The sequence below is a fragment of the Eleutherodactylus coqui genome, chromosome 5, assembly GCF_035609145.1.
Source record: "Eleutherodactylus coqui strain aEleCoq1 chromosome 5, aEleCoq1.hap1, whole genome shotgun sequence".
NCBI lineage: Eukaryota > Metazoa > Chordata > Amphibia > Anura > Eleutherodactylidae > Eleutherodactylus > Eleutherodactylus coqui.
In genome coordinates this window covers 275,763,380-275,788,623 of record NC_089841.1, presented here as the reverse complement: position 1 = coordinate 275,788,623, position 25,244 = coordinate 275,763,380, and the positions used below count along the sequence as shown (strand labels likewise).

The 25,244-nt window shown below is 45.8% G+C and overlaps 1 protein-coding gene across 1 annotated transcript in view; it reads right to left on the bottom strand.

Annotated features, from left to right (window-relative positions):
• The window catches only part of HCN2 (hyperpolarization activated cyclic nucleotide gated potassium and sodium channel 2), a 71,600-nt gene that overhangs the window by 20,173 nt on the left and 26,183 nt on the right, over nucleotides 1-25,244 (bottom strand). Inside the window, exons 3-5 of the mRNA XM_066604764.1 lie at nucleotides 13,424-13,585; nucleotides 10,150-10,368; nucleotides 8,054-8,200 (exon numbers count right to left, since the gene is read on the bottom strand). Of these exons, the coding sequence (XP_066460861.1) occupies nucleotides 8,054-8,200; nucleotides 10,150-10,368; nucleotides 13,424-13,585 (528 nt within the window). The remainder of the gene's footprint in view (nucleotides 1-8,053; nucleotides 8,201-10,149; nucleotides 10,369-13,423; nucleotides 13,586-25,244) is intronic.

The following is a 25,244-nucleotide window of genomic DNA, read 5'->3' as shown; positions in this document are numbered from 1 at the left end:
TGAGCTAGAACATAAAACTGCTCTGCAAATTGCAAGCGCTCTGGCAACACTATATTACATCAAGAAGCGAAGCGGTGATCCCGGAGCGCTGAAAGGAGGACCAGTAGAGTATTAGACAGCAGCACCTATATTGACGATGCGTTTCTGCGGCAGACTGGCACCTTCATCAGACCGTTTACACAATATTGCAGGAAGGTATGACGATTTAAGACGAGCTGACCTGAGCCGCGGGCTCTGTAAATCACCATGTCTTCCTGCATTATTGTGTAAATGGTCTGATGAAGGTGCTGGTCTACTGCAGAACCGCGTCGTTAATAAAAGTGCAGCTGTAATACTCTACTGGTCCTCCTTTCAGCACTCCTGGATAACTTCTAGCTTCTTGAGTTTCCTGCATGGACTCCCTTCTGTTCCGTGGGTGCCGGCTGCTGCTGGGCCGTTATTTAGTGCTTGTACGGTGGGGCGCCGCTGAGGTACCTTTTTTTTCCCTATTTTGTTATGGTCTGTGGTTGGGTCCCTCTGCACCGTGGAGCGCCTTATACTTCAGTTGTTCAATGCTATTCATCTATTAAGGGTGGTCTGCGTAACAAACACACATTATATATTACAGAGACACAATATAGGTGTATGATATATAATGTGTAACATATAGTGTGTGTGGGTAATATATATTACAATATACGCTTACACACACACATTATATACTACGTATATATAATATGTGTGTGATATATAGTGTCACGTGTAATCTAGAATGTATGTATCATATAATGTGTGTGAAATATAAAATGTGTCTTATATTACACACACATTATATATTACACACACAACACACACAGATATATTATACACAATGTAGTGTGTGTACTATGTGTGTAATATATATATATGTGTGTGTGTAATATAAAATGTGTATGTGTTATATTACACACATGTATTAGACACACACACACACACATTACACACAATGCAATATATAATATCTATCTATATATATAAAGCTGAAAGCCCTCACTCACTCACTCACAGACTGACTCTCAGACTAACTCACAGACTGACTCACAGACTGACTCACAGACTGACTCACAGACTCGCCAAAAGTTCTCCAACTTCCCGATGTCGTACAAACATGAAATTTGGCAGAAGCATAGATTATCTCCAAAATAGGAAAAGAAATTGGGTCCCAACTCGATTATTCAATTCTAGCGCAAAAGAATTGGCGTCGAAATTTAACGTACATAATCTAAATCTCTCACTTCCCAATGTCATAGAAACGTGAAATTTGGCACGAGCATTGATTATGTCATAAATAGGAAAAGCTAATGGGTCCCAACTCCATTATTCAATTGTATGCACAAAAGAATTAGCGTCCAAATTTTACGTACGGAATCTAATTTTTTCACTTTCCGGTGTCATAGAAACGTGAAATTTGGCACAAGCATTGATTATGTCATAAATAGGAAAAGCTAATGGGTCCCAACTCCATTGTTCAATTCTATGCGCAAAAGAATTAGCGTCCAAATTTTACGTACATAATCCAAATCTCTCACTTCCCAATGTCATAGAAACATGAAATTTGGCACAAGCATTGATTGTGTCATAAATATGAAAAGTTAATGGGTCCCAACTCGATTATTCAATTCTAAGCGCAAAAGAATTAGCGTCCAAATTTTATGTACGGAATGTAATTCTCTCACTTCCTGATGTCATTTGATATGAAGGAAACATCGCATGGTTACTTTCCCCGTGGTGTTTCCTGGGTAACGCAGAGAACTATGCAAAATGGTGAACAACATATGTTTTTCCTCAGTATCTCTAAAGTAACCACGACTTCATAAGATTTTCCGTGTGACCACCAGATAAACACCAGTACCAAATTAACTCGGGCAAAGCCAGGTATATCAGCTAGTATATATATAAAGCTGAAAGCCCTCACTGACTCACTCACTGACTCACTCACTGACTCGCCAAAAGTTCTCCAACTTCCCAATGTCGTAGAAACACGAAATGTGGCATAAGCATAGATTATCTCCAAAATAGGAAAAGTAATTGGGTCCCAACTCGATTATTCAATTCTAGCGCAAAAGAATTGGTGTCCAAATTTTACATACATAATCTAAATCTCTCACTTCCCAATGTCATAGAAACTTAAAATTTGGCACGGGCATTGAATATGTCATAAATAGGAAAAGCTAATGGGTCCCAACTCGATTATTCAAGTCTATGCGCAAAAGAATTAGCGTCCAAATTTTACGTACGGAATCTAATTCTCTCACTTCCCGTTGCCGTAGAAACATGAAATTTGCCATAAGCATTGAATATGTCATAAATAGGAAAAGCTAATGGGTCCCAACTCGATTATTCAATTCTAAGCGCCAAAGAATTAGCGTCCAAATTTTACGTACGGAATGTAATTTTCTCACTTTCCGGTGTCATAGAAACGTGAAATTTGGCACGAGCATTGATTATGTCATAAATAGGTATAGCTAATGGGTCCCAACTCGATTATTCAATTCTATGCGCCAAAGAATTAGCGTCCAAATTTTACGTACGGAATCTAATTCTCTCACTTCCTGTTGTCGTAGAAACATGAAATTTGCCATAAGCATTGATTATGTCATAAATAGTAAAAGCTAATAGGTCCCAACTCGATTATTCAATTCTATATGCAAAAGAATTAGCGTCCAAATTTTACATATGGAATGTAATTTTCTCACTTTCCGGTGTCATAGAAACATGAAATTTGGCACGAGCATTGATTATGTCATAAATAGGAAAAGCTAATGGGTCCCAACTCGATTATTCAATTCTAAGCGCCAAATAATTAGCATCCAAATTTTATGTACGTAATCTAATTCTCTCACTTCCTGATGTCATTTTATATGAAGGAAACGTTGCATGGTTACCTCCCCGTGGTGTTTCCTGGGTAACACAGAGAACTATGCAAAATGGTGAACATATGTTTTTCCTCAGTATCTCTAAAGTAACCACGACTTCATAAGATTTTCGGTGTGAACACCACTTAAACACCAGTACCAAATTAACTCGGGCGAAGCCGGGTATATATATATATATGTGTGTGTGTACTATATAATGCGTGTGTAATATATAGTGTGTGCGCATCATATATAATGTGTGTAATATATAATGTGTGTGATATATTACACACACCTGATGTGTGTGTGTGTGTGTGTGTGTATATATATATATATATATATATCTATCTATCTATATATCACACACACACACACATATATACATCGCCTTGTGTGTTTATTATATAATGTGTCTACTATACGAGTGTAATATATAATGTGTGTAATATATAATGTGTGTAATATATCATGTGTGTGTAATATTACACATACACATTATGTATCAAACACACTGTATATAAAACACATTCATACATTTTTTTGGAATCTCTTGAACGACTTTTAGTTTTGCCCGTTTTGGTAGAAACTGTTGAGAACCAAAAACGTCTTCTATTTTCTACTGTTTTTAGCTAGAACCATTTCTTCAACATTCCATCTTCTAATTGAACCAGTTTTGCGCCTGCCGTTAGTCTTTAGGCTGTCGCACGGAATGTTCTTGCGCCGGCACCTTTTACTGGTGTTGCCAATAATGACTTAAAGGCCTAAAGTAATGGCCCCCTGTCCACGGTTGAGGCGGAATATCGGGGAGCGCTGTCAGGTCTCTATTGATAAGCTCTCCGCGGACAATTGCGGCAATCGCAGCATGCCACGATTTAAATCCCGCGAGCGGAGAATCGCTGATTGTCCACTTGTGGACGCCGACGCTGCGAATTCCATAGCAATGCTATGAAAAGCTTTACAGAGCGTGATCCCGTGGATCATCGCCCGTGGACAGGCAGCCTTAAAGTGTCCCTCTCCTCCTGCCATCAGTGCTATTACACAGCTCAGCCCCATCTCCTTTAAATATGTCACAGCTATCCTTTTAACCCATTAAGGACCAAGAGCGGTAAATATACGGCGCTTGGGCCTGGGCTTTAATCCTCACCGATAGCAAAAATATGCCACAGGATTAAAGCCTCTGCTGCTGCAATCACACAGGAGCAGGTCGGGTCCTCGGGTGTTAGTCACACAGGTAAGAACCAGGAGGAGAAGGGAGAAGCAGTTTTTAACCACTTCTGCCGTCTCCTTTCCTGGGTATATCGTGGTCAATGAGTGCTATGTAATAAGAAGTGAAAGTGGATCCCCTGGTAGAGCAGAGCTGCAAGGTCCTAGGAGACCCTGATCAGCTCTGCCAGTGACTACTGTCACTACAAGGGGATGTTTTTCCTGTAAAATCCTATGGATGCCCCAACTACAGGGGAAAGTGTCAAGGAAAAAACAAAAAGACCATGTGAATGTTCCCCAGAGGTCTTCTATAATGTAATGAGGGACACAGATGGTAAAAAAAAAGTTACAAAAAGTAAAATAAAAATGTATACATAAAAAAAAAAAAAATTACCCAAAGCCGACCAAAACCATCACCGTATGCGCCTTATAATTCAAAACTTTACATATTATATACCCAAGTGTCCGAAAAAAAGGAGGAACCCATTCCCATAGTAAATTTACACTAAAATAAATGAATTAAAAGAAAAAAACTCACAACTATAAATTTTTTAAAAATCATTATTTCTCGCTTGTGTCATTGGGGGACACAGCAAAGATAGTGGAATATAGCTACTGCCACTAGGAGGCGATGCAAAGCAAAAAAGTGTTAGCTCCACCCACTGGCTATATTCCCTCCTGCCGACACCAGGCTAATCAGTTTTTAGCTTAGTGTCATAGGAGGAGGATGGTCTCACCCGTAAGAGCTGAATGTTCCCCTTGGATGGGCCAGGGCTAACGGGGATGCAGGCTCTCCCCCATTAACCCAACTGAGGAGGGCGAACAGTTCAGGAGTTGCTTCGGCCCCCTCAGGAGAAAAGGAGGCACATCCAGAGTTCCTGCATGTGGCCCGCCAGCCAAAGAGCCCCCCCGTATTGTTCCCGGTGGTCCACATCCCTTCCCCGTGTGGGGTAAGCGATGTTAGGGGGAAGGCTCTGCTGGAGCTGGGGAGCTGCCATCCTTCTGGAGTCTGAGAGGTGAGTATGTCGTCCTCTCCCCACCCCCCTTTTTTTGTAAAAAAAAAAAATGCTTCAGAGATGGTGGTGGTGGTGGTGGTGGGGCTGTCGTACCCCCTAGTGTTAGGTTTTTTTTTTCCAGACCTGCAGTTGGGGTGCTCTGGAGTTCCTGGCATCCTCCTGTTTCCCTCCTGGTCAGCTCCGGAGTTCCACTCGATGGAAAGCAGCTGTCTGTGTAGCCCCTTCCCTCCTTCCACCTCCCTGTTGGACGCTTCGTCTGGCTCTCCCTCCTCCTCGGCTGCTGCTCCCAGGGTAACACCCTCATTGGGGATAATTAGGGGAGGTGGTGTGGCTGCGCTGGCCTATCAGGGAGAAGCGTGCCCCCTTTAAATCCTCCCTGCCCTCGCTCTCTCTTGCTCTATCTTGGTAGCGGTTCCCCCCACCACATTTGAACCAAGGGTAAACTCTGCCTGGCGACCAGCTTCCCTGCTGCTGTACCCCCTCCTGCGGGTGGAGTGCGAATAAGTTGGCATCGAGTGAGTATAACAGGCTTTTTCCTGTGAATTCCTAGCACCATGTCCGACCCCAGAGCTCAGGAGTCCAGACTGGGACCAGCCAGAGTAACGCATTATGCTTGCTCTCGCTGTAATATGAAGTTTACATGCGGACAGGTTGAGCCTGTTTGCAATGACTGTACCCTTGCAAAACAGGCGGCTGTGCAATCCTCCGACGTGGAGGGGGAGCAGTATCCTAAGCTCTCCACTATGGTGGAAGGCCCAATAGTGGTGGTACGAGAAACTTTCTATCTCACTGAGCTGGAGCCAGCTGCCGGTGATGTCCTTCTCTTTTAGGCATCCCACGAAGACTTTTCCTCCCCATAAGGATTTTGACAAGGTTTTGTCTAAGGAACTGAAAGTTCCTAACAAACGCTTTTCCAAATAAGGTTACTTGGACGTGATGTACCCTTTTCCACAAGATCTGGTGGAGAAGTGGTCGTCTTCGCCGGCGGTCGATCCGTCTGTCTCTCGCTTGGCAAAGCATACGGTTCTGCCCACTGTGGATGCTTCTTCTCTCAAAGACTCCCGAGATCGGAAGTTAAAGTCTTTGGCGAAGTCCGTGTTTAAGGCAGCGTATGTAGCTCTTAGATCCGTATTCACCTCGTCCTGGGTCAGTAAGGCCATAACAGATTGGGCCAAGCAGTTGCGCAGGGGAAATCCTTGCGGGGGCTTCTCTGGGGGATCTGGTGGGCAAATTTCTCTGTGGAGCTTCCTTGGATACTACCAAGCTTGTGGCACAAGCATACGCTGCCTCTGTGGTGACCCGCTGGATTCTGGGTGAAGTCCTAGGATGCGAACGTCTCCTCCAAGGGGTCGCTGACCAGCATTCCCTTTGCAGGATCTCACCTTTTCGGTGCCAGGCTGGAAGCTACGGGAGGAAAGAGTTCTTATCTACCGCAGAGTTGCTGCAAGCAATCGATGGCCCCACAGTGTTGTTATAAGGATCGCGAATCCTGATCACACAGCTGGCAGCTCCATGGCAGAGGAGGAGAGCCGCCCGTAGGTACAGCTGATTGGTGGGGGTGGGGGAGCAGCAGCAGTTCCCTCCAGCCCACCAATCAGCTGTAGGTACCGGCGGCTCCATCCCCATTCTTATCACACAGCTGCCGGCTCCATAGAAGGGGAGGAGAGCTGCCCGTACCTATAGCTGATTGGTGCCTGGTTGTGCTGAAATGTATACCCCATACTGCACCATAATGAGACATGCCATGCAGGATTCCTGAGAAGTTGGGTGACAACTAATTGAATCATCATGGTCACTCAGCTCTTCCAAAATCCTGAATGCCAACTGCAGAGTTATGCAAGCATTTCTTCCACATACATGGCATTCAGGGCTCCTGGAAAGCTAGTAATAAGACAAGTAATAAGACCACCATTATATTTACACTCCGCTGTCCCTGGATCCTGAATGGCAGATTGACCTAGTGGTACTAGTAATTATTAGGAAATTATAGTACCATTGTTTCTGCTGCCGCAATGCACCACAAAGCTCTGCTACATGCACGTCACACACAACCACAGCTGTGAAACTTGGGAGTGTAACAGACACAGCTCTGCTACATGACATGCCCATCACAGACACAGCTTTGTTACTTGATATGCACCTTGCAGACATGACATGTGCATAGTACAAACACAGCTCTGCTACATTATACGTGCGACAGACACAGCTGTGCCACAGTACATGAGCATGTTGCAAACTCAGCTCTACTACGTCATGTGCGTCACAAACACACCTTTGCCACTTGACATCCATCCATGCTGACTATACACATTACACACACAGCACATTAAACAAACAGCCACTCGCAGCTCTACCACATGTATGCTGACTGCACACATTACACAGACAGCTCTTGGATACAGTGATGAGCCCCTGGTCATGTGATCCCTGACTCCACCCACACAGGTGATCACATGACGGTGACATCATCACAGGTCCTGTACTTTCTGTTGGCTTATCCAGTATACAGTATTTTCTACCAAACTGCAGAATTGCTCCTCCCACAGCAGTGACATCACTGCTGGTCCTTCAGCCCGCCAGATCTCTGTAGTGGTGGTAGGTCGGTGTCTTCTGTCAGGACCGCTGAGTTGTGTCTGACATAATAACGGCTTAGTTTTATTCTCAGTGTGTTCAGACCTGCCATAACGGCACCAGGGGGCAGAACTATGTTGGTGCCAGGGGGTGGGGCTATGACGTAACCAGGAAGTAGAAGCACGAGAATCACTCACATACTTACAGACATGTGGTTGTTAGTAGTTTGATATATTTCATCCCGTGGTGATACTACTGCTCTTTATACCCCCCCCCCCCCCGCCTGCTCTAGGGGAGTTCAAAATATTTTTTTGCTATATTCCTTCTCTAAATCCTAGGTGCATCTTATATAGAGTGTTGCAGCCTCATTGATGACCTCCAGCGTCTTACCTCCCGCAGAGGCTCGTTCAGCTCCTCCAGGATGCTGTCTTCATCAAACATCTTCCCTTGGTATCGGTGCTCATAATAATCATGAAGCCTTTGGCGGAAATCTGCAGGCAGTTTATGGAAGGACATGTACTGCTCTACTTGCTTGTACTGTGGAGAGGATCAGATACAATGTCACACAGGAGACATCAGGACAGGCAGACAGCACCTCACCGTCCTTCTACAGGAGGCGATTGCTGCTGCCTTTTCCCTCTAAGGGCAATGATTTCAAATGTTCCTAAGCCCTGAAGGACGTCGTGTCATCTCGCCCCCCCCCCATTGTTCCTCAAGTTGGCCATGTTCCCAGCTATTGTCATAGATTAGACACTCAAAGACACTGACATTTGTGATACAGCAGCCCCATAGGAATTGGGAAAAGAAAGACTAGACCTCAATGAGACATGAAATGAAGTCAAAGACTAACATAGTATGTAAGGCCAAGGAACGACATGCGTCCATCCACTTCAGCCTATTAACCCCCAATGTTGATCCAAGGCTAAAAAACCCAATGAGATGAAGCCTTCTCGCACCTTTTCCATACATTTGTTAAGGTAGTGACTACTAGTATATTATAGATCTGGACTGTTTGACCCCTTTTAAGTTTCCCTACAACCCCCGCTCATCTAACGGCCGATCTGCATCATTAGTCTTTTAATATACTGGCATTAACAATTTTTTGTCTTTCTCACTAAAAAGAATAGTTAGAAGTGGCTACCACTAAGGGTCTGCCTTCCAGCACCTTTGCAGTCCACTGCCCGTTGGTGGGCATTTGGTTTTTCTAGTAACAGGGACATGGGGATGTTGATAGTTACTACATTCAGATGCAGCCTTGCAGTTGGCTGGAGTGCGGCTATGTAAGGCAGCATTAGAAGTGTGGGAGAGAAGGTCCGGCCGGTCCAGGCCCAGCAGTGTGGCTGACTTAGGACACCCTCTGCCATCTATAATGGACTGCAAACAGCTGGGCAGCTACATGGAAAACAACGGATAGTTAAAACTGGGTGCAAAAAGCAGCAGCTGGGATGTTTCTGAAACTTTTTGGAAAACTCAGATACACTTTAACATGTTTTGCTCCTCTTCTGTGAGGATAAGAAATGTAAATCTACCTGCAGCTAATGGAATCAACCAGAGAAGAAGAAAGATTAGTGGAACAATAGTAACAAGGGTGGCATTTGGTCGTCAGTACATATACATATAAGGATTGCCGCTCGCTGTACTCACCAGTATACGAGAATTAGAGGAACACACAAGTGCTATACCGGGAGCACGGGAGCTGCGGCATCGGGAGGTATGATCATGGCGGGTATAAAGACAGCGGCAGGAAGGCTAAGGGTATACAGCAATAAGGGGGTGCGCCTGCAAGTCACGGTTACAGCTGCAGCATGAAGCCAGGCCCACGCGACCGTATGCTAATTGGGTATTACCCGCATCGTTTTTGCATGCGTAATACGTGGTGGCAATCTCACATACACTCCCATGTTGGCGCTCACACGAGCTGCGTGACATGCTGTGTTCACACGCCAACATAGTGCATGGGGATTGGGGTCACATCATTGCGCTCTTGGTGCGCAGCTAATTTGGCGGCCCTAGTGTCCTCAGTTTCTCTACGAGGAAAGAAAGAAAACTTTCAACGATTGCAAACATTCTAAGCCTGAAATGTCGCGGTTCCTGTCCTGCGTCTTGTCAGTGCAGCGGAAGTAATTCTGTGACTTTAGTCAGACTTGCAAGCAATCCCTTGTGGCCGAGGAGCCCTTTAACCGCCCCCCCGACATGTCACAGGATATCTTATGCCCTCCTCCCAATTAGGTAGGAACAGGACATAAAATCACCAACACACTCGTTTTGGGGTATACATGCAGAACATATAGGGTCAACTCTGCAGGCCGAATCTGTGAAGAAGGCATGACGGAGATGAACGGGGGACGTCGCTCAGCAATCGCACGGCAGCTATCATTCTCCAATCCGAAAGGGAAGAAATGAAGGCAGAGACTCTAAGTAGAAACATAAAAGGAGGAAGTCCTGCAATACAAAGGAGAGTCAGCTGGGTTTGGTTGTAGACTCACCTTTTCTTGATATTGCCTGCGAGATGAGTCCAGGGACTGGATGAGAGCGGTGGCATGTCCAATGAACATGGCATAGCACGTGGCACCTACGATCATGCTCAGCATAGTAAGCCAGATATCAGACATGCTCTCTGGAGCCTGGCGCCCATAACCGATGCACAGCATGTGGCTCATGGCCTTGAAAAGGGCGAAGGAGTACAACTCACTCCACGAGTCATTCTGTGCAAGAGCGCAGAAAAAGCAAAATTAAAATCACTTTTAAATGCCCCTATCCCCTCCTGCTGATAACGAGCCTTCATGTAATGTTGCAAACCCCTTGTCAGAAATTAAAAAGTAACAGTGCACATCCCAAATTGGTTTTCGTGCCCGTGCTGAAAGGTGGCATGGATGAGGCATGCCACAGATGTGTCTATGTTTTGTGCAAGGACACGAGCTTCATGTCCCCAAGTAACCATGTAATATGATTCATGCTGCAACCATCGAGGAGCGAGCATCAGTAAAGTGCACCCACGCACGTGTGCAAACACTGTGCTATACATTCATGCACCAGTACGTTGCATCTCTAAGCTGTGGCCCGTAGACAACCCTCTAACACACAGAGACCAAGAGATCCAACTACAGACACGGCTTCCATCACACTTTACCCAAAGTAGCAGAACGAAGAAACCTCACTTGGGCTGAAAGAAGAGAGAGCCAGAGAAAGTAGAGAAGTGAGATGCATGTAGGCAGATCATGCGAGGATGAACACAATGCGGTGAGATGGACAAACATATGGTGTGTAATGGATCTACAATAGAAAAACAGGAAACGTTAACGGAACTCAAAAGCTGCGGTGATGGCAAATCAAAGATGAAGGGAAACGGGAGATATCTGAGATGGCAACAAGCAGACCATCATGAGAAACGAAGGCGAGAGCATAAAGGAACATACAACGGCTGGAAGGACACAACGAGGAGGTGAAGAGGCAGACAGAAGAGAACATCTATTATTATTCCTGTGCTGAGCCATGCCATTCCAGCTGACACACAAACCGGGTCACTGATCCCTCTCTCCTGCCCCTCCGTGGTTTCTCTGGTGCCACTTTGCGGCCAACTGGCACCGGCCTTCTGTGCCAAGTTGAGTTGAGGAAAGCTTCAAGGACTTAACCCCTTCGTTAATATACAGCTTTGGTAACAATCATTTATCTAACCCTGCATGAGAAACTGTAGATACTGGATATCTGATCCAGGAAATAAAGACCAATATGGAGGCTCTACCCCGTGGGGAACCGTGAAAACGAAGCCGAGGCGTTCGCCGGCCCTACGCACTTTTAAAATGGCTTTTATTGCAGCAATATAAAAAATAATACAACTCTGCAGGTGGATGCAATCAGAATTTCACATACCGTTTTCTGTATGCAGCTCCTATGCAAAACTGTCTCCATAGATATAAAGTACAAATAAGCTATGTGTCTAGTCTCCTGTAGTTGCGTTGGCTACCTCAGTCCTATTGCAGTGAATGGCGCGGCGGTCACACGCCCATCCTATGCTGCAGACTATACAGAATACATTGAGTTTGTATGCTTGAAAAAGACCCCTGAAGGGCCGAAACGCGCTGCCGTCTTGTCACTATCGCTGGTAATACTTAATAATCATCTTTTTCTACCAATGGAGCCTATGTTGGATATCTTTGGACTTTGGAAACCCTGCAAAGGGCTAAGAAACTGCTGTTCTCTAATTAAGAAGTTACTTCTTGACTGTACTGGTTGTATTTGGATTGTTTCTACGGCTTGACCATGGTTGTCTTTTCCCAATGTAGGGCTTAGTGATGAGCCTGGGCTGCCTTGCCCTAATATACTTGTATGTCTACAATGCTGTCTGTGGCCATTAGATACCACGGTGTGGCTGCGGACTCGCATGCCGTGTCTAGGGTGGTGGCGGGCTTTCTCCTAAGCTGTAAACAAGTGTTAGGGAATACCCCTAGTCTATGCAAATAGAGGGAGGACTAAAAGTTATACCGCCTAGACCCCAGAGACCTGCACCAAGACAGCCACGGCAAGGAAGGCCTAGTGACCGATTCCCTGAAGTAGAACCTCTTCTCCGGTAATGGGGAGCAGCAGATTTGTTCTTAATCTGAGCTCTAATAAAGGCCGCTGCCAGTACTGCCGCCATTTATATTCCGTTCCGTGAGTCCAATGTTAGGCAGGCAAATGTTAGTTGTGTAGGACTTCTAATCCCATGTTGGGGGCGACCCCACACCTGGCATCAGGTGGAACACCCAACCACGCTGGGCACAAGGCAACACGCACTACCGGCCTAGGAGACACAACACTCTGCATAGGAGCTGCGTACACAACTTGGTTGGATGTCTTGATTCAAACTATTTGCCTCGTTCCTTCCTTGTCATGGATATAAGTAGTTGTAAAAATTGAGATTTATGGTTGAAGAATATCCTCAAGAGGCTAAAAAGCTTGCCCAAACTAGGGCCAGGTCTCTGAGAAAACTTTAAAGGGAACCTATTGTGACCTTCATGCGATCTCCACTGGGGGCAGCATAAAGCAGGGACAGAGTTCATTGTGCCGTGGTTGAAGAACTTCCAGGTTGTTCCTGCAGCCAGTAATGAGTCCCGCATATTTATGCTGATCGCTCCACCTGACCGCCATGATTGACGCTGTTCTCTACATGCAGTGCAATGGTGAGAAAACAGTCAGAGGTTGGCGGAGCTAGCAACAAAACTTATTTCCTGGGGGCTGCAGGAACAGCCTGGAAGTTCTGCCCATTTCCCCCAAAATGACGGTCCTCCACGTCCATAACTAGCACGCTGCTCTCAGGCATGGCACCAAGTATTAGGCCCCCTGCACACGGGCAGAAATTTAGCGGTAGGATTTCCCACAGAATTTCCGCCCGTGCCCGCTGCCATAGGATTGCATTAGAAAACACAATCCTAGGCAGACGGCCGCGATTTGTCCGCGTGAAAACACACGGAAAACAAATCGCGGCATCTTCTACTTCTGTGCGGGTCTTACAGAGCTCGCACAGCAATGTCACTCCCGGGCCGCCGGCTCTGCACATGCGCCGGCTGGGCGGCGGGAGCAGGTGAGACCCGCACTGGTCCCTGCAGGGGTGTGGGCAAGGTACCGCTGCGACAATTCTCTGCAGGCGGCCCTACACAAGTTTTCCCAGTAAAACAGAACACGTCTGACAAGTTATCAAGTATCATAAGATTTAGGAACATCTAATGAGCGGAGCTCCAATCACAAATCCACAAATACATTGTATCGGTTTTGGCTACTTACAACCATCTTGTTAATGGACACCCAACAATTACTGGGGAATTCTTGAAGCATTGGGACAAGGAATTGCAGGCATCCGTCCCAGTGGCACAGCAAGAGCATCATGGCAATCAGGTTAAAGATCCGCATCACGGCACTGGCCAGGTCATAGGTCATATGGAAAATCTGCAAGCAGAAGAAATACAGCCATTACCACATCACGGCCCTAAAACACTTCCCAACAAGCCGGAGCTCAAGTCCCGGTCAATGCCCAAACCATATTGTAGGCCGGCACCGTGTAGATGGCCAAATCCCAGCCAGGGTACTGAGGCTTGGGAACTGCTCCTTTATGGCTTGTGTTCAGAACCCTGCCAGATCAATCGCATGGATACCGCCAGCCAGAGGCGTAACTTGAAGCTCCCGGGCCCCGATGCAAAACTTGTAACAGGGCCCCCAACTATAATGCTTTACTCATAGTACCGGTCTCCCTATATGGAGAGGAGAGGCCTTATGGGCCCCCTGAGGCTCCTGGGCCCGGGTGCAACCGCATCCCCTGCATCCCCTATAGTTATGCCCCTGCCGCCAGCGCCCTACGGACCTCACTGCCATATACCGGGGGCCCCTCCTCTGGTTACACATGATAGAATCTCCAATGGAGCCTCCAACATGGATGTGAATAAAGCCGCAAGCGCCAAACTGATTGCAGACGAAGGAAAAGCACGCGGATTACATTGGACATGCTTCAATGATGACGCTCCCTGCCAAGTGCTGGCCGATGCATCTAGCGGGCACCTTTGGGGTCCACGTGCCCCTTACACGGACTAACTCACAGGTCTGCCAGAGGGTCCATTGCAGCATCTACCGAACCATCTTGTCGTCCGACTACGTGCCTTTATCAGTATTATATACCGCAGGTCTAACTAAGGCTTGGCAATTAATCTGCTTGATTCCTAATTAGGCACAGAACTGCAAAATTCGATTTTCTTGCCTGAACTGGCAGGCGCTGCATTGAGATATATGTAGGGAACTTCCTGTGCCCCCGTACACGGCTGACTCCTCCCCCAGCAGGTCAGTTGTGGCGGGCAGGCAACAGTGGGAGGTGGCTGGAGCCAATCCTGGCGATGCCTCCATATGCTGCCCGCCCCGGCGCAGTAGGCAGCCTGCCTTCACCAGCGACAAAGGTTCTGCCCACTGGTCTGTCTCACCACTCATAGTAAGGAGGGTGGCATGCAATCCTTAGGGTGCCGTTACACAAGCGCTAGCAGCTGCCACTAGGGCTTGGATTGTCCCAGCAGTTGCCGGGTGGCACGTGTAAATGCAGGTGCGGCCTGGCAATTGTCAAGATACCGCAAACACCGACGGCTGCCGCTGCACCTTCAGAGGTTAATGTAATAAACCAACGGGTGTGACAGCCGCCCAACACATCCACTTATGTCAGAGCGCTGGCCTGGCTGACAGTCACACCGATCGGCAATCCAATATGGGACTGGATGGCGGCTGTATTAACTGCTGTCATGCTGGCTAGCGTCTCCGACTGCGTCTCCAAGTCGAGGGACAGAAAATTATTTTTTTAAAGTTTAATAAAATATAAAATAGTAACAAAGAAAAACACGTTTTTCCCTAAAAATTCAAAAAGAATCTTAGGTAGCGCAATATTCATAATAGCCACTACTATACGAATATGGCCGTCATTCTTCTGTCTCCCCAAAAATGCAATAAAAAGTCACATGTACCCCAAAAATTGTACCAGTGGAAACTACAACTCTTCTCAAAAACAAAAAACACACGTCCCAGCTCATCCGGCAAAAAATAAAAATGCCCGCGTCTTGGACCGCGACGATGCGAACGCAATCATTTTCATTTTTTTAACGTGTTTTCGTTGCAAAAAATCAGTAATACATGAAAAAAACAACTAATTTGGGATCACTGAATAAGGCCCGATGCCACAGGCGGGTGCGATCTGCAGGTGCCCCGTGCAGACGATACGCAGTTCAAGCTGCCCATAGGGAAGCATGGGCGTCCACAGCTTAACTAAAGCATGCGGATCTGTTTTGTGGACCTTCTGCTCCATTGTGCTGCGAATCTCGCACGGACGCCTTACATTCAAGTCAATGGCAGCCGTCCGATACATCCGCAATTCAACGTCTGACCCCAAAACATGGGAACTACAATAGGCTATCAAAGGGACCTTGTAGACGTCAGGCAGTAGTCGGCTGTCAGGTCCTTTAAGCCTGGCGCCCATACTGAGCAGCACACATAATAAAGAGGACGCAGTATTCATATAGCGCCATCATATACTGCAGAGAATACAAGATAAAACCCTGCCTGCAAGAGCTTACAATCTAGGAGGAACGGGTAGATACCTGCGAGACAAGTGCTGTTCAGGTCAGTGGGCTTGCCACCTTAAACACTGCATTTGGAAAGTCTTCGGAACCTTTCACTTTCTTTTTTTTTACATATTGTGTTGTGACTTTGAACAAAAAAAAAAAACATGAAGTTTTCCCCTCATTCTGCCCTCAGTACCCAGAATGACAAAGGGACGCAGAATGAGAGAAGTCTTTCTAACGGTTTTTGGAGTCACCGTGATTGGAGTCACCTGTGATAAATTCAGCTGATTGCACATAATTCTAAAAGATGCCCCCCGGCTATATGAGATCTCACCGCTCACAATACATAACAGAGCCAAAACCAAGGCACAAGGAGGAAGAAACTGCCTGCAGAGACCAGAGACTGGATTGTGTGGAGGCTCAGATCTGGAGAAGCTACAAAACATTTCTGCTGCTCTGAAAGTTCTCAAAAGCCCAGCGGCCCCCATAATACTTACATGGAAGAACAAGCAGGTCTCTTCCTAGAGCCGCCGACCCACCAGACTATGGGGGAGAAGGGTTTTGTAAGATAGGTAACCAAGAGCCCAGTGGCCCCTATAATACTTACATGGAAGAACAACCTGGACTCTTCCTAGAGTCGCCGACCCCCAAACTAAGGAGAAGGGCCTCAGTAAGAGAAAAGACCAAGAACTCAGCAGCCCCCATAATACTTACATGGAAGAACAAGCAGGACACTTCTAGAGCCGCCGACCCCCAAACTAAGGGGGAGAAGGGTCTTGTAAGAGAGGTGAGCAAGAGCCCAGCAGCCCCCATAATACTTACATGGAAGAACAACCAGGACTCTTCCTAGAACCGCTGACCCCCAAACTAAGGGGGGGGGGGAGAAGGGTCTTGTAAGAAGGGAAACCAAGAACCCGGCGGCCCCATAATACTTACATGGAAGAACAACCAGGACTCTTCCTAGAGTCACTGACCCCAAAACTAAGGGGGAGAAAGGTCTTGTAAGAGAGGTGACCAAGAGCCCAGCGGCCCCCATAATACTTACATGGAAGAAGCACCAGGACTCTTCCCAGAGCCGCCAACCCCAAAACTAAGGGCAGAAGGGTCTTGTAAGAGAGAAGACCAAGAGCTCAGCTGTCCCCATAATACTTACATGGAAGAGGAACAACCAGGAATCTTCCTAGAGCCGCCAACCCCAAAACTAAGGCCTCATGCACACGGGCACACACGGATTCCACTGCAGACTCTGCAGGTGCCCACAAACATGGGCATTAAAAGACAGGTTCTTGCCTGTGGGTCTCCTCCGTTGCGGCCAGATCTTCTTTCTTCAGCAGGGAGGATGCGTCTGGTCATGCCGGCTGAAGCACCTGCGCATGCACAGTGCCTTTTTTTTCAATCTCCTACTTTCCCGTGGATCTGCGGCACGTCTGCAGTGACTGCTGCCGGTGTGCCCTGGCGCGGATGGCTTCCATGGACTCCAATGGAAGCCGTCACTGCAGGATCTGCAGGAAAATAGAGCATGCTGTATTCTCTTCCCACATGTGCGATCCGCACCCCGGGGGAAAAAAAAACAAAACAGCATGCTTTTAGCTTCTCTGCGGGTGCCCATGTCTCCCTATGGGTGGCTTGATTTGCGAATCTCCTGCGCGAGTTCCGCAAATCAAATCCGACCATGTGCATGAGGCCTAAGTCATCGGAGGAGAAGGGTTTTGGTAAGAGAGGTGACCAAGAACCCAGCGGCCAGTCTGGCTGAGTTTCAAAGATCCTGTGTGCAGGTGGGAGAAACTTCCAGAAGGTCAAACATCCCTGCAGCCTTCACCAGTCTGGGCTTTATGGCAGAGCGGCCAGAAGGAAGCCTCCTCCGTATGGGACACGAAAATCCCCCTGGAGTTACAAAAAAGTCCTTCAGGGCTCACACGCACTGGCGTTTTTTTCTCCACTGCGCTGCAAGAATAAAGGAAAAGTCTCACAGCGCAGTGCGAGAAAAAAAACGGCATCACGCCGGGATATCGCCCGTCTTTTCAATGGGGCCAGCGGCAGCAGCGCTAGCCCCACTGAAAAGAGATGGAGTTTCCTGCATCCCTGCGGGGACGGCGGGGATGAAGGAATCCTCTGCCACGGCTGTGGCAGAAGTCCGCGGCATTCTCCATCTCTTTTCAATGGGATCCCATTGAAAGCACTGCTTTCTACCAAGCCCTGCAGTATGATTATCGGGGAAGGGCTGAAATATAAGCCCTTCCCCGATAATCAGCAATTAGTGGTAAAAAAAAACCAGTAAGTTACTCACCTCTCCTGCGCTCAGCCGCGTCCTACATTTATAGATGTACATTTAGATGTACGTTATACATCTCCGGTATATAGTGATATGGAGCATGCTGGTATAACCTGGGGGATCTCCTGTATATAATTATATATGTACAGCTGGTATAAGGTATACATCTCCCTGTGTATAGTGATATGGAGCATGCTGGTATAACCTGGGTATCTCCTGTATATAATTATATATGTACAGCAGGTATAAGTTATACATCTCCCTGTGTATAGTGATATGGAGCATGCTGGTATAACCTGGGTATCTCCTGTATATAATTATATATGTACAGCTGGTATAAGTTATACATCTCCTGTATATAGTGATATGGAGGGTGCTGGTATAACCTGGGGATCTCCTGTATATAATTATATATGTACAGCTGGTATAAGTTATACATCTCCTGTATATAGTGATATGGAGCATGCTGGTATAACCTGGGGGATCTCCTGTATATAATTATATATGTACAGCTGGTATAAGTTATACATCCACTGTTTATAGTGATATGGAGCATGCTGGTATAACCTGGGTATCTCCTGTATATAATTATATATGTACAGCTGGTATAAGTTATACATCTCCTGTATATAGTGATATGGAGCATGCTGGTATAACCTGGGGGATCTCCTGTATATAATTATATATGTACAGCTGGTATAAGTTATACATCCACTGTTTATAGTGATATGGAGCATGCTGGTATAACCTGGGTATCTCCTGTATATAATTATATATGTACAGCTGGTATAAGTTATACATCTCCTGTATATAGTGATATGGAGCATGCTGGTATAACCTGGGGATCTCCTGTATATAATTATATATGTACAGCTGGTATAAGTTATACATCTTCCTGTATATAGTGATATGGAGCATGCTGGTATAACCTGGGGATCTCCTGTATATAATTATATATGTACAGCTGGTATAAGTTATACATCTCCTGTATATAGTGATATGGAGCATGCTGGTATAACCTGGGGATCTCCTGTATATAATTATATATGTACAGCTAGTATAAGTAATACATCTCCTGTATATAGTGATATGGAGCATGCTGGTATAACCTGGGTATCTCCTGTATATAGTGATATATCTACAGCTGGTATAAGTTATACATCCTGTATATAGTGATATGGAGCATGCTGGTATAACCTGGGTATCTCGTGTATATAATTATATATGTACAGCTGGTGTGTTATACATCTCCTCTATATAGTGATATGGAGCATGCTGGTATAACCTGGGTATCTCCTGTATATAGTGATATATCTACAGCTGGTATAAGTTATACATCCTGTATATAGTGATATGGAGCATGCTGGTATAACCTGGGTATCTCGTGTATATAATTATATATGTACAGCTGGTATAAGTTATACATCCCCTCTATATAGTGATATGGAGCATGCTGGTATAACCTGGGTATCTCCTGTATATAATTCTATATGTACAGCTGGTATATGTTATACATCTCCTCTATATAGTGATATGGAGCATGCTGGTATAACCTGGGTATCTCCTGTATATAGTGATATATCTACAGCTGGTATAAGTTATACATCCTGTATATAGTGATATGGACCATGCTGGTATAACCTGGGGATCTCCTGTATATAATTATATATGTACAGCTGGTATAAGTTATATATCTCCTGTATAGAGTGATATAGACCATGCTGGTATAACCTGGGTATCTCCTGTATTTAATTATATATGTACAGCTGGTATAAGGTATACATCTCCTGTATATAGTGATATGGAGCATGCTGGTATAACCTGGGGATCTCCTGTATATAATTATATATGTACAGCTGGTATAAGTTATACATCTCCCTGTATATAGTGATATGGAGCATGCTGGTATAACCTGGGTATCTCCTGTATTTAATTATATATGTACAGCTGGTATAAGGTATACATCTCCTGTATATAGTGATATGGAGCATGCTGGTATAACCTGGGGATCTCCTGTATATAATTATATATGTACAGCTGGTATAAGTTATATATCTCCCTGTATATAGTGATATGGAGCATGCTGGTATAACCTGGGTATCTCCTGTATATAATTATATATGTACAGCTGGTATAAGGTATACATCTCCTGTATATAGTGATATGGAGCATGCTGGTATAACCTGGGGATCTCCTGTATATAATTATATATGTACAGCTGGTATAGGTTATACATCCTGTATATAGTGATATGGAGCATGCTGGTATAACCTGGGTATCTCCTGTATATAATTATACATGTACAGCTGGCATAAGTTATACATCCTGTATATAGTGATATGGAGCATGCAGGTATAACCTGGGGATCTCCTGTATATAATTATATATGTACAGCTGGTATAAGTTATACATCCCCTGTATATAGTGATATGGAGCATGCTGGTATAACCTGGGGATCTCCTGTATATAATTATATATGTACAGCTGGTATAGGTTATACTTCCACTAGTATAATTGCACACTTTACACATAAAATAAATTCATCAAAAACCTGCATCCGGTTAGGAAAAAAAAAACCCACCCCTATGTATTGTTTAAATCCACATGCAGTTTTTAAAGTGTTTTTTTTAAATTGTGGCTCAAAAATGCAACAAAAAAATATGGACCCGGCCTACGGTCACTTTCACATGGTCAAGAAAATCGTGCGAGATTAGTGCATTGCAAAAGGCACCAACCTCACATGAATATGAACCCTTATTCAATGGCTCATATACATCAGCATTTTTTATGTATCGCGGTGCGGGAAAAATCTTGCGGCATGTCCCCGCCTTTGGGCGTTTCCTCAGTACGCCTCGCCCCTTGTTTTCAACGGGGCCAGAAAAAACTTGAAAGTGCGATGCGATGCAGGGTTCCCCACTGAAAATTATGGAACGTGAAGTTCTGAGTGAGAAGCCAGCAAAAACCCAGCAGTGACCAGCTAAACTCTCTGCAGGAGTGCTAACAACCTAGCAGTGAAGTCAGCACTCATGCAGTTGTTTAGATGGCTGTCGTCTCGTGTAAATGGGACATAAGTAGCTTGATGACAGCAACCTCCTGGAGAGAAATTAGGATAATTAAAGAATTGAAACATTGCAGGCAACAGAATACAATAAAATGACATAGCTAGTGTTGGTGCTCCTTTAAATTTAGAATTGGCAATAAGGCTACAGGGATCAGAGTTCTCTCATGTCCAAATTCTAGAACTATGATCATCGGAGAAAGAATAAGAGACATCCACTGTGGGAAGTCTCCACTGTGCTCTTTCTGAGGGGACCAGCCCAGTGTTAGCTTTATTAATAGCACCGATAGAACAAAGAAAGGTATAGTGTCCAATCACAGAAGACAACTTTGTAGAAGTAACAAATCATTACAAAGTCTTGTTAGGGTGCTTTCACACGGAACTGTTATTATCGATCACCTGAGAGAACAAGCAAAGGATGGCACAGTTTCCTCGTCTGTGTGGGCAGTCAGTTTGGTTCCACGTAGAAGGGCGGTTTGTACTGAGGAATGTATGTAGAACGTGACTGTACTTACTTTAGAGAAATAAGGAATGTGGATACAATGACTAAATATGATCTCCAGGAAATACTCAAGCTGCCCCGAGTTCAAAGAACATTCCAGCCCATCGTTCATGAGCTTCGGACTAGTCTATATTAACCCTTGAACAACTAGAGTAACAATGAACATGCAATGCAACCTCTCGGAGCAAACTCTGCGAAACTGCATTGACAAATGGTCGCCTGTGATGGTTCTCACTCAAATCACCAGTAAGTGCCGAAGATCTGTGGACTATAGAGAGGACTTTAACCCCTTCGTGACCACAATACGCCTTTTTACTACAGCAGGGCTCCTGCTCTAACTGCCAGGATCGGAGAAATCTCAGATCCTGGCAGTTTAACCCCTTATATGCCAGCTGCAGCTTGCCAGCAGATAGTAAAGGCCTCCAAGTCTGCCACGTAACTCAGCTATTAGGCCCTGCTTCCCACAAAGTCAAATGTAGCAGAATGCAGTACATAAGTAATGCAGTGTACTAGATTCGTGATGGAACGATCGCATCTTCCAAGTTCCCTTGAGGAACTAAAAAAATAGGAGTTTAATTGAAATTTTAAAAAGCCAGTTGAAAAATATGTATTTTTTCACCACAAACACTTGTTTTAAATGGATAAAATGCAAATGTAAATAAAAAAAGAAAAAGCACAGAATCTGTATTCGTGCAGCCGGAATACCCGGCGGTGAAAACCGTTTGTTATTGGTCGCGCATGGTGAACAAGAGAAGCGACCCGAACGTCAGACGTAGGTCAGAACAGCACGAAGGAAACTACAAGCCCTGGGAGATCAAACATGGTCTTCGTCTTAGAATGCGGCGATGCAGATTTGGTGCTTTTTCTCTAAAAACGTGTTTTTATTGTGCAAAAGTAGTAGAAAAAATTATTTAAAAAGAATGGATAAACGTGTAATGAGAGGAACGCGCCGATCCCCGGAATAAAGGGACGCGTTGTCACAAAATGGCGAACGCTGGAAAAACAAAACCCCAAAACATTTTTGGACATTTTTTCCATCTCTGTGCCAAAAAATGTAATAAAGTTCTACAACACATTATAAGTACCCCATAAAATATACAACTTCCCCCCCAAAACAAGCCCTCATCCGGCCGTCAGCCACTTATGGCTCTTGCAATGCAACAATGACCATCTTAAAGGGGTATTCCGGCGCCTGGACAAAATCCGCAACAGTTCCCCAACGCTTCTGCTGATTGCGATTATTCCAAATGTCCATCTAAATCACCCACTAAACTCCGCGCCTCCTGTTGCCGACCTGCGCCACCGCCGCTACACAGATTTCTACGTTGTTATTTAACCCGGACGGCGCCTTTTCCACTTTCTGAATAAAGAGTCCACAGGCAAAGGGCGGCGTAAAACCCGCAAACAGACGGTTGGTACTGGATACTTCCAACTTTGATTTTCCAATTACAAGACCGCGGCGTCTCCGGTGCAAGACCGCGGCGTCCCCGGTACAAGACCGCGGCGTCCCCGGTACAAGACCGCGGCGTCCCCGGTACAAGACCGCGGCGTCCCCGGTACAAGACCGCGGCGTCCCCGGTACAAGACCGCGGCGTCTCCGGTACAAGACCGCAGCGTCTCCGGTACAAGACCGCAGCGTCTCCGGTACAAGACCGCGGCGTCTCCGGTACAAGACGGCGGCGTCTCCGGTACAAGACCGCGGCGTCTCCGGTACAAGACCGCGGCGTCTCCGGTACAAGACCGCGGCGTCTCCGGTACAAGACCGCGGCGTCTCCGGTACAAGACCGCAGCGTCTCCAGTACATTACACATGAATGCACAAGGACACATCCATATGGGGTGGCCAAGCACAGAACTAGAGGGTCCCTAACTCTGAGCCCCTACATGTGCAGCTCATAACCACTGGTTGCCAATGGAGAACTAAGCAGGGAAGCCCGCAGGTAAAGCAATATCCGTGCAGGTTTGTCACAAGTTCCAGCATTACACTGTGAAATACATCTGATCGCCTTATGAAGCACACAAGTCTTACTTTGAATCACTGGAATACCCCTCTAATGCACAAAAGAGGCCGCCATAGAGGGGTTAACCGCCGTACAGTTTAGAGCAGCAGGAAAGGTACATTATAGTTGGGGATAAATAAGAGTTTGTGTTACTTCCACGGCTGAACCTTACGTGTTTGTAGCATGTAAAGAAGCCAAGCTCCAGCTGTTTGAAGTGGGGTCTGAGATGTTGAATTTACAGCTGTCACTTTTCAGTCAGTGTGCAAAGCCGAGAGGGAGGGGCAGAGCACACAGCACAGACGTTGTCCCAGGTGAGGGGCTTCATGTATCACACATTCCCCAGATTTGCTCTCTGATTGTCACATATTGGTGGCTTTTTTCCCCAGAGAATTTGCTCATCTACTAACTCCGGTACCGCTTTAACCCTGAAGATGCCGATTGCAGCATTTTTTTTCCTATTAAATAAGGTTTTAAATATTGAAAAATATTTTAAAAGACTAAAAAAACTACAATTAATTGGTATCGCAGCATCCATGACACCCCGTGCTGTAAAATGATACATTATGTATCCAGACAGTCATTTCCATAAAAGAGAAAAGGCCAAAACAGACATTTTTTGTTCATCTCGTTTCTCCAAAACAAGAATGAAAAATCCTCAATAAGTCCTTTATACCTCATAATGGTACCAAGAAAAACTGCACGTCGGGCCACAAAAAACAAACCCTCCTGCAACTTGTCAATGGGAAGATAAAAACATTCTGGGTTTTCAATATGAATAAACAAAAACAAAAAGTCTTTTTGTTTAAAGAAAAAAAGTGCTTATATTGTGCAGAAGAAGTAAAATATAACAAAACCTCTAGAAGGTGGCGTCAGAACCAAATGATCCGGAGTTACCAAGATTTATAATACATGGTGAACGCCATAAAATGAATCTCAATATAAGGCTCCTCCCTCACCTTCTTGGTGCTCTCCTTAAAGGGGTTCTGACATGAAAAAAAAAAAATTGTACTCACCTTGCCTGGCCTGGCCCGATCGCCAGGCATGTCCCCTCCAGCCGGCATCTTCTTCTGTGCCTTTAAAGCAGAGCAGGAGCGGTCAAAAAGACCGCTTCCTGCTCTGGTCCGTCCGTCAGGCACTTCCGAGGTCAACGGACGGACCGCCACAGCAAGCACGTCACAAGCAGTGCTTGCTGTGGGCGGCCCGTCCGTCCGGCTGAACTCCGGAGTGCTGAGCATGCGCAGTGGAGACGCGGCCCGTCCTGACTCGTCAGAGGGCACCTCTCCACTGCGCATGCGCGCGATCCCGGAGCGGCGCGGCTGCTGGAGAAAGAAGACTGCCTGCCGGGAGGCATACTAGCACTTTCTGCTTAGGTTAAGCAGCGCTGCTGATTAGAGCCACCTGATTGGCTCTTCGGCACCACGTGACTGCACAGCGTGCACCAATCAGGTGGCTCTAGTCAGGCTGCTTAACCTAAGCAGAAAGTGCTAATATGCTGCCGGGAGATGACCCCCCGATGTCAACAACAACAGGAGACAAGGTAAGTGTTATCTTTTTATGCTTTAGCAGCCATTAACCCATGGGTTCCCTGGGTCCATTAGGCACACCAGGGAACAATGGCTGCTAAAGCATAAAAAAATTATTCATGTCAGAACCCCTTTAAGAAGTGATGTTACCCCTCCCGACCCCG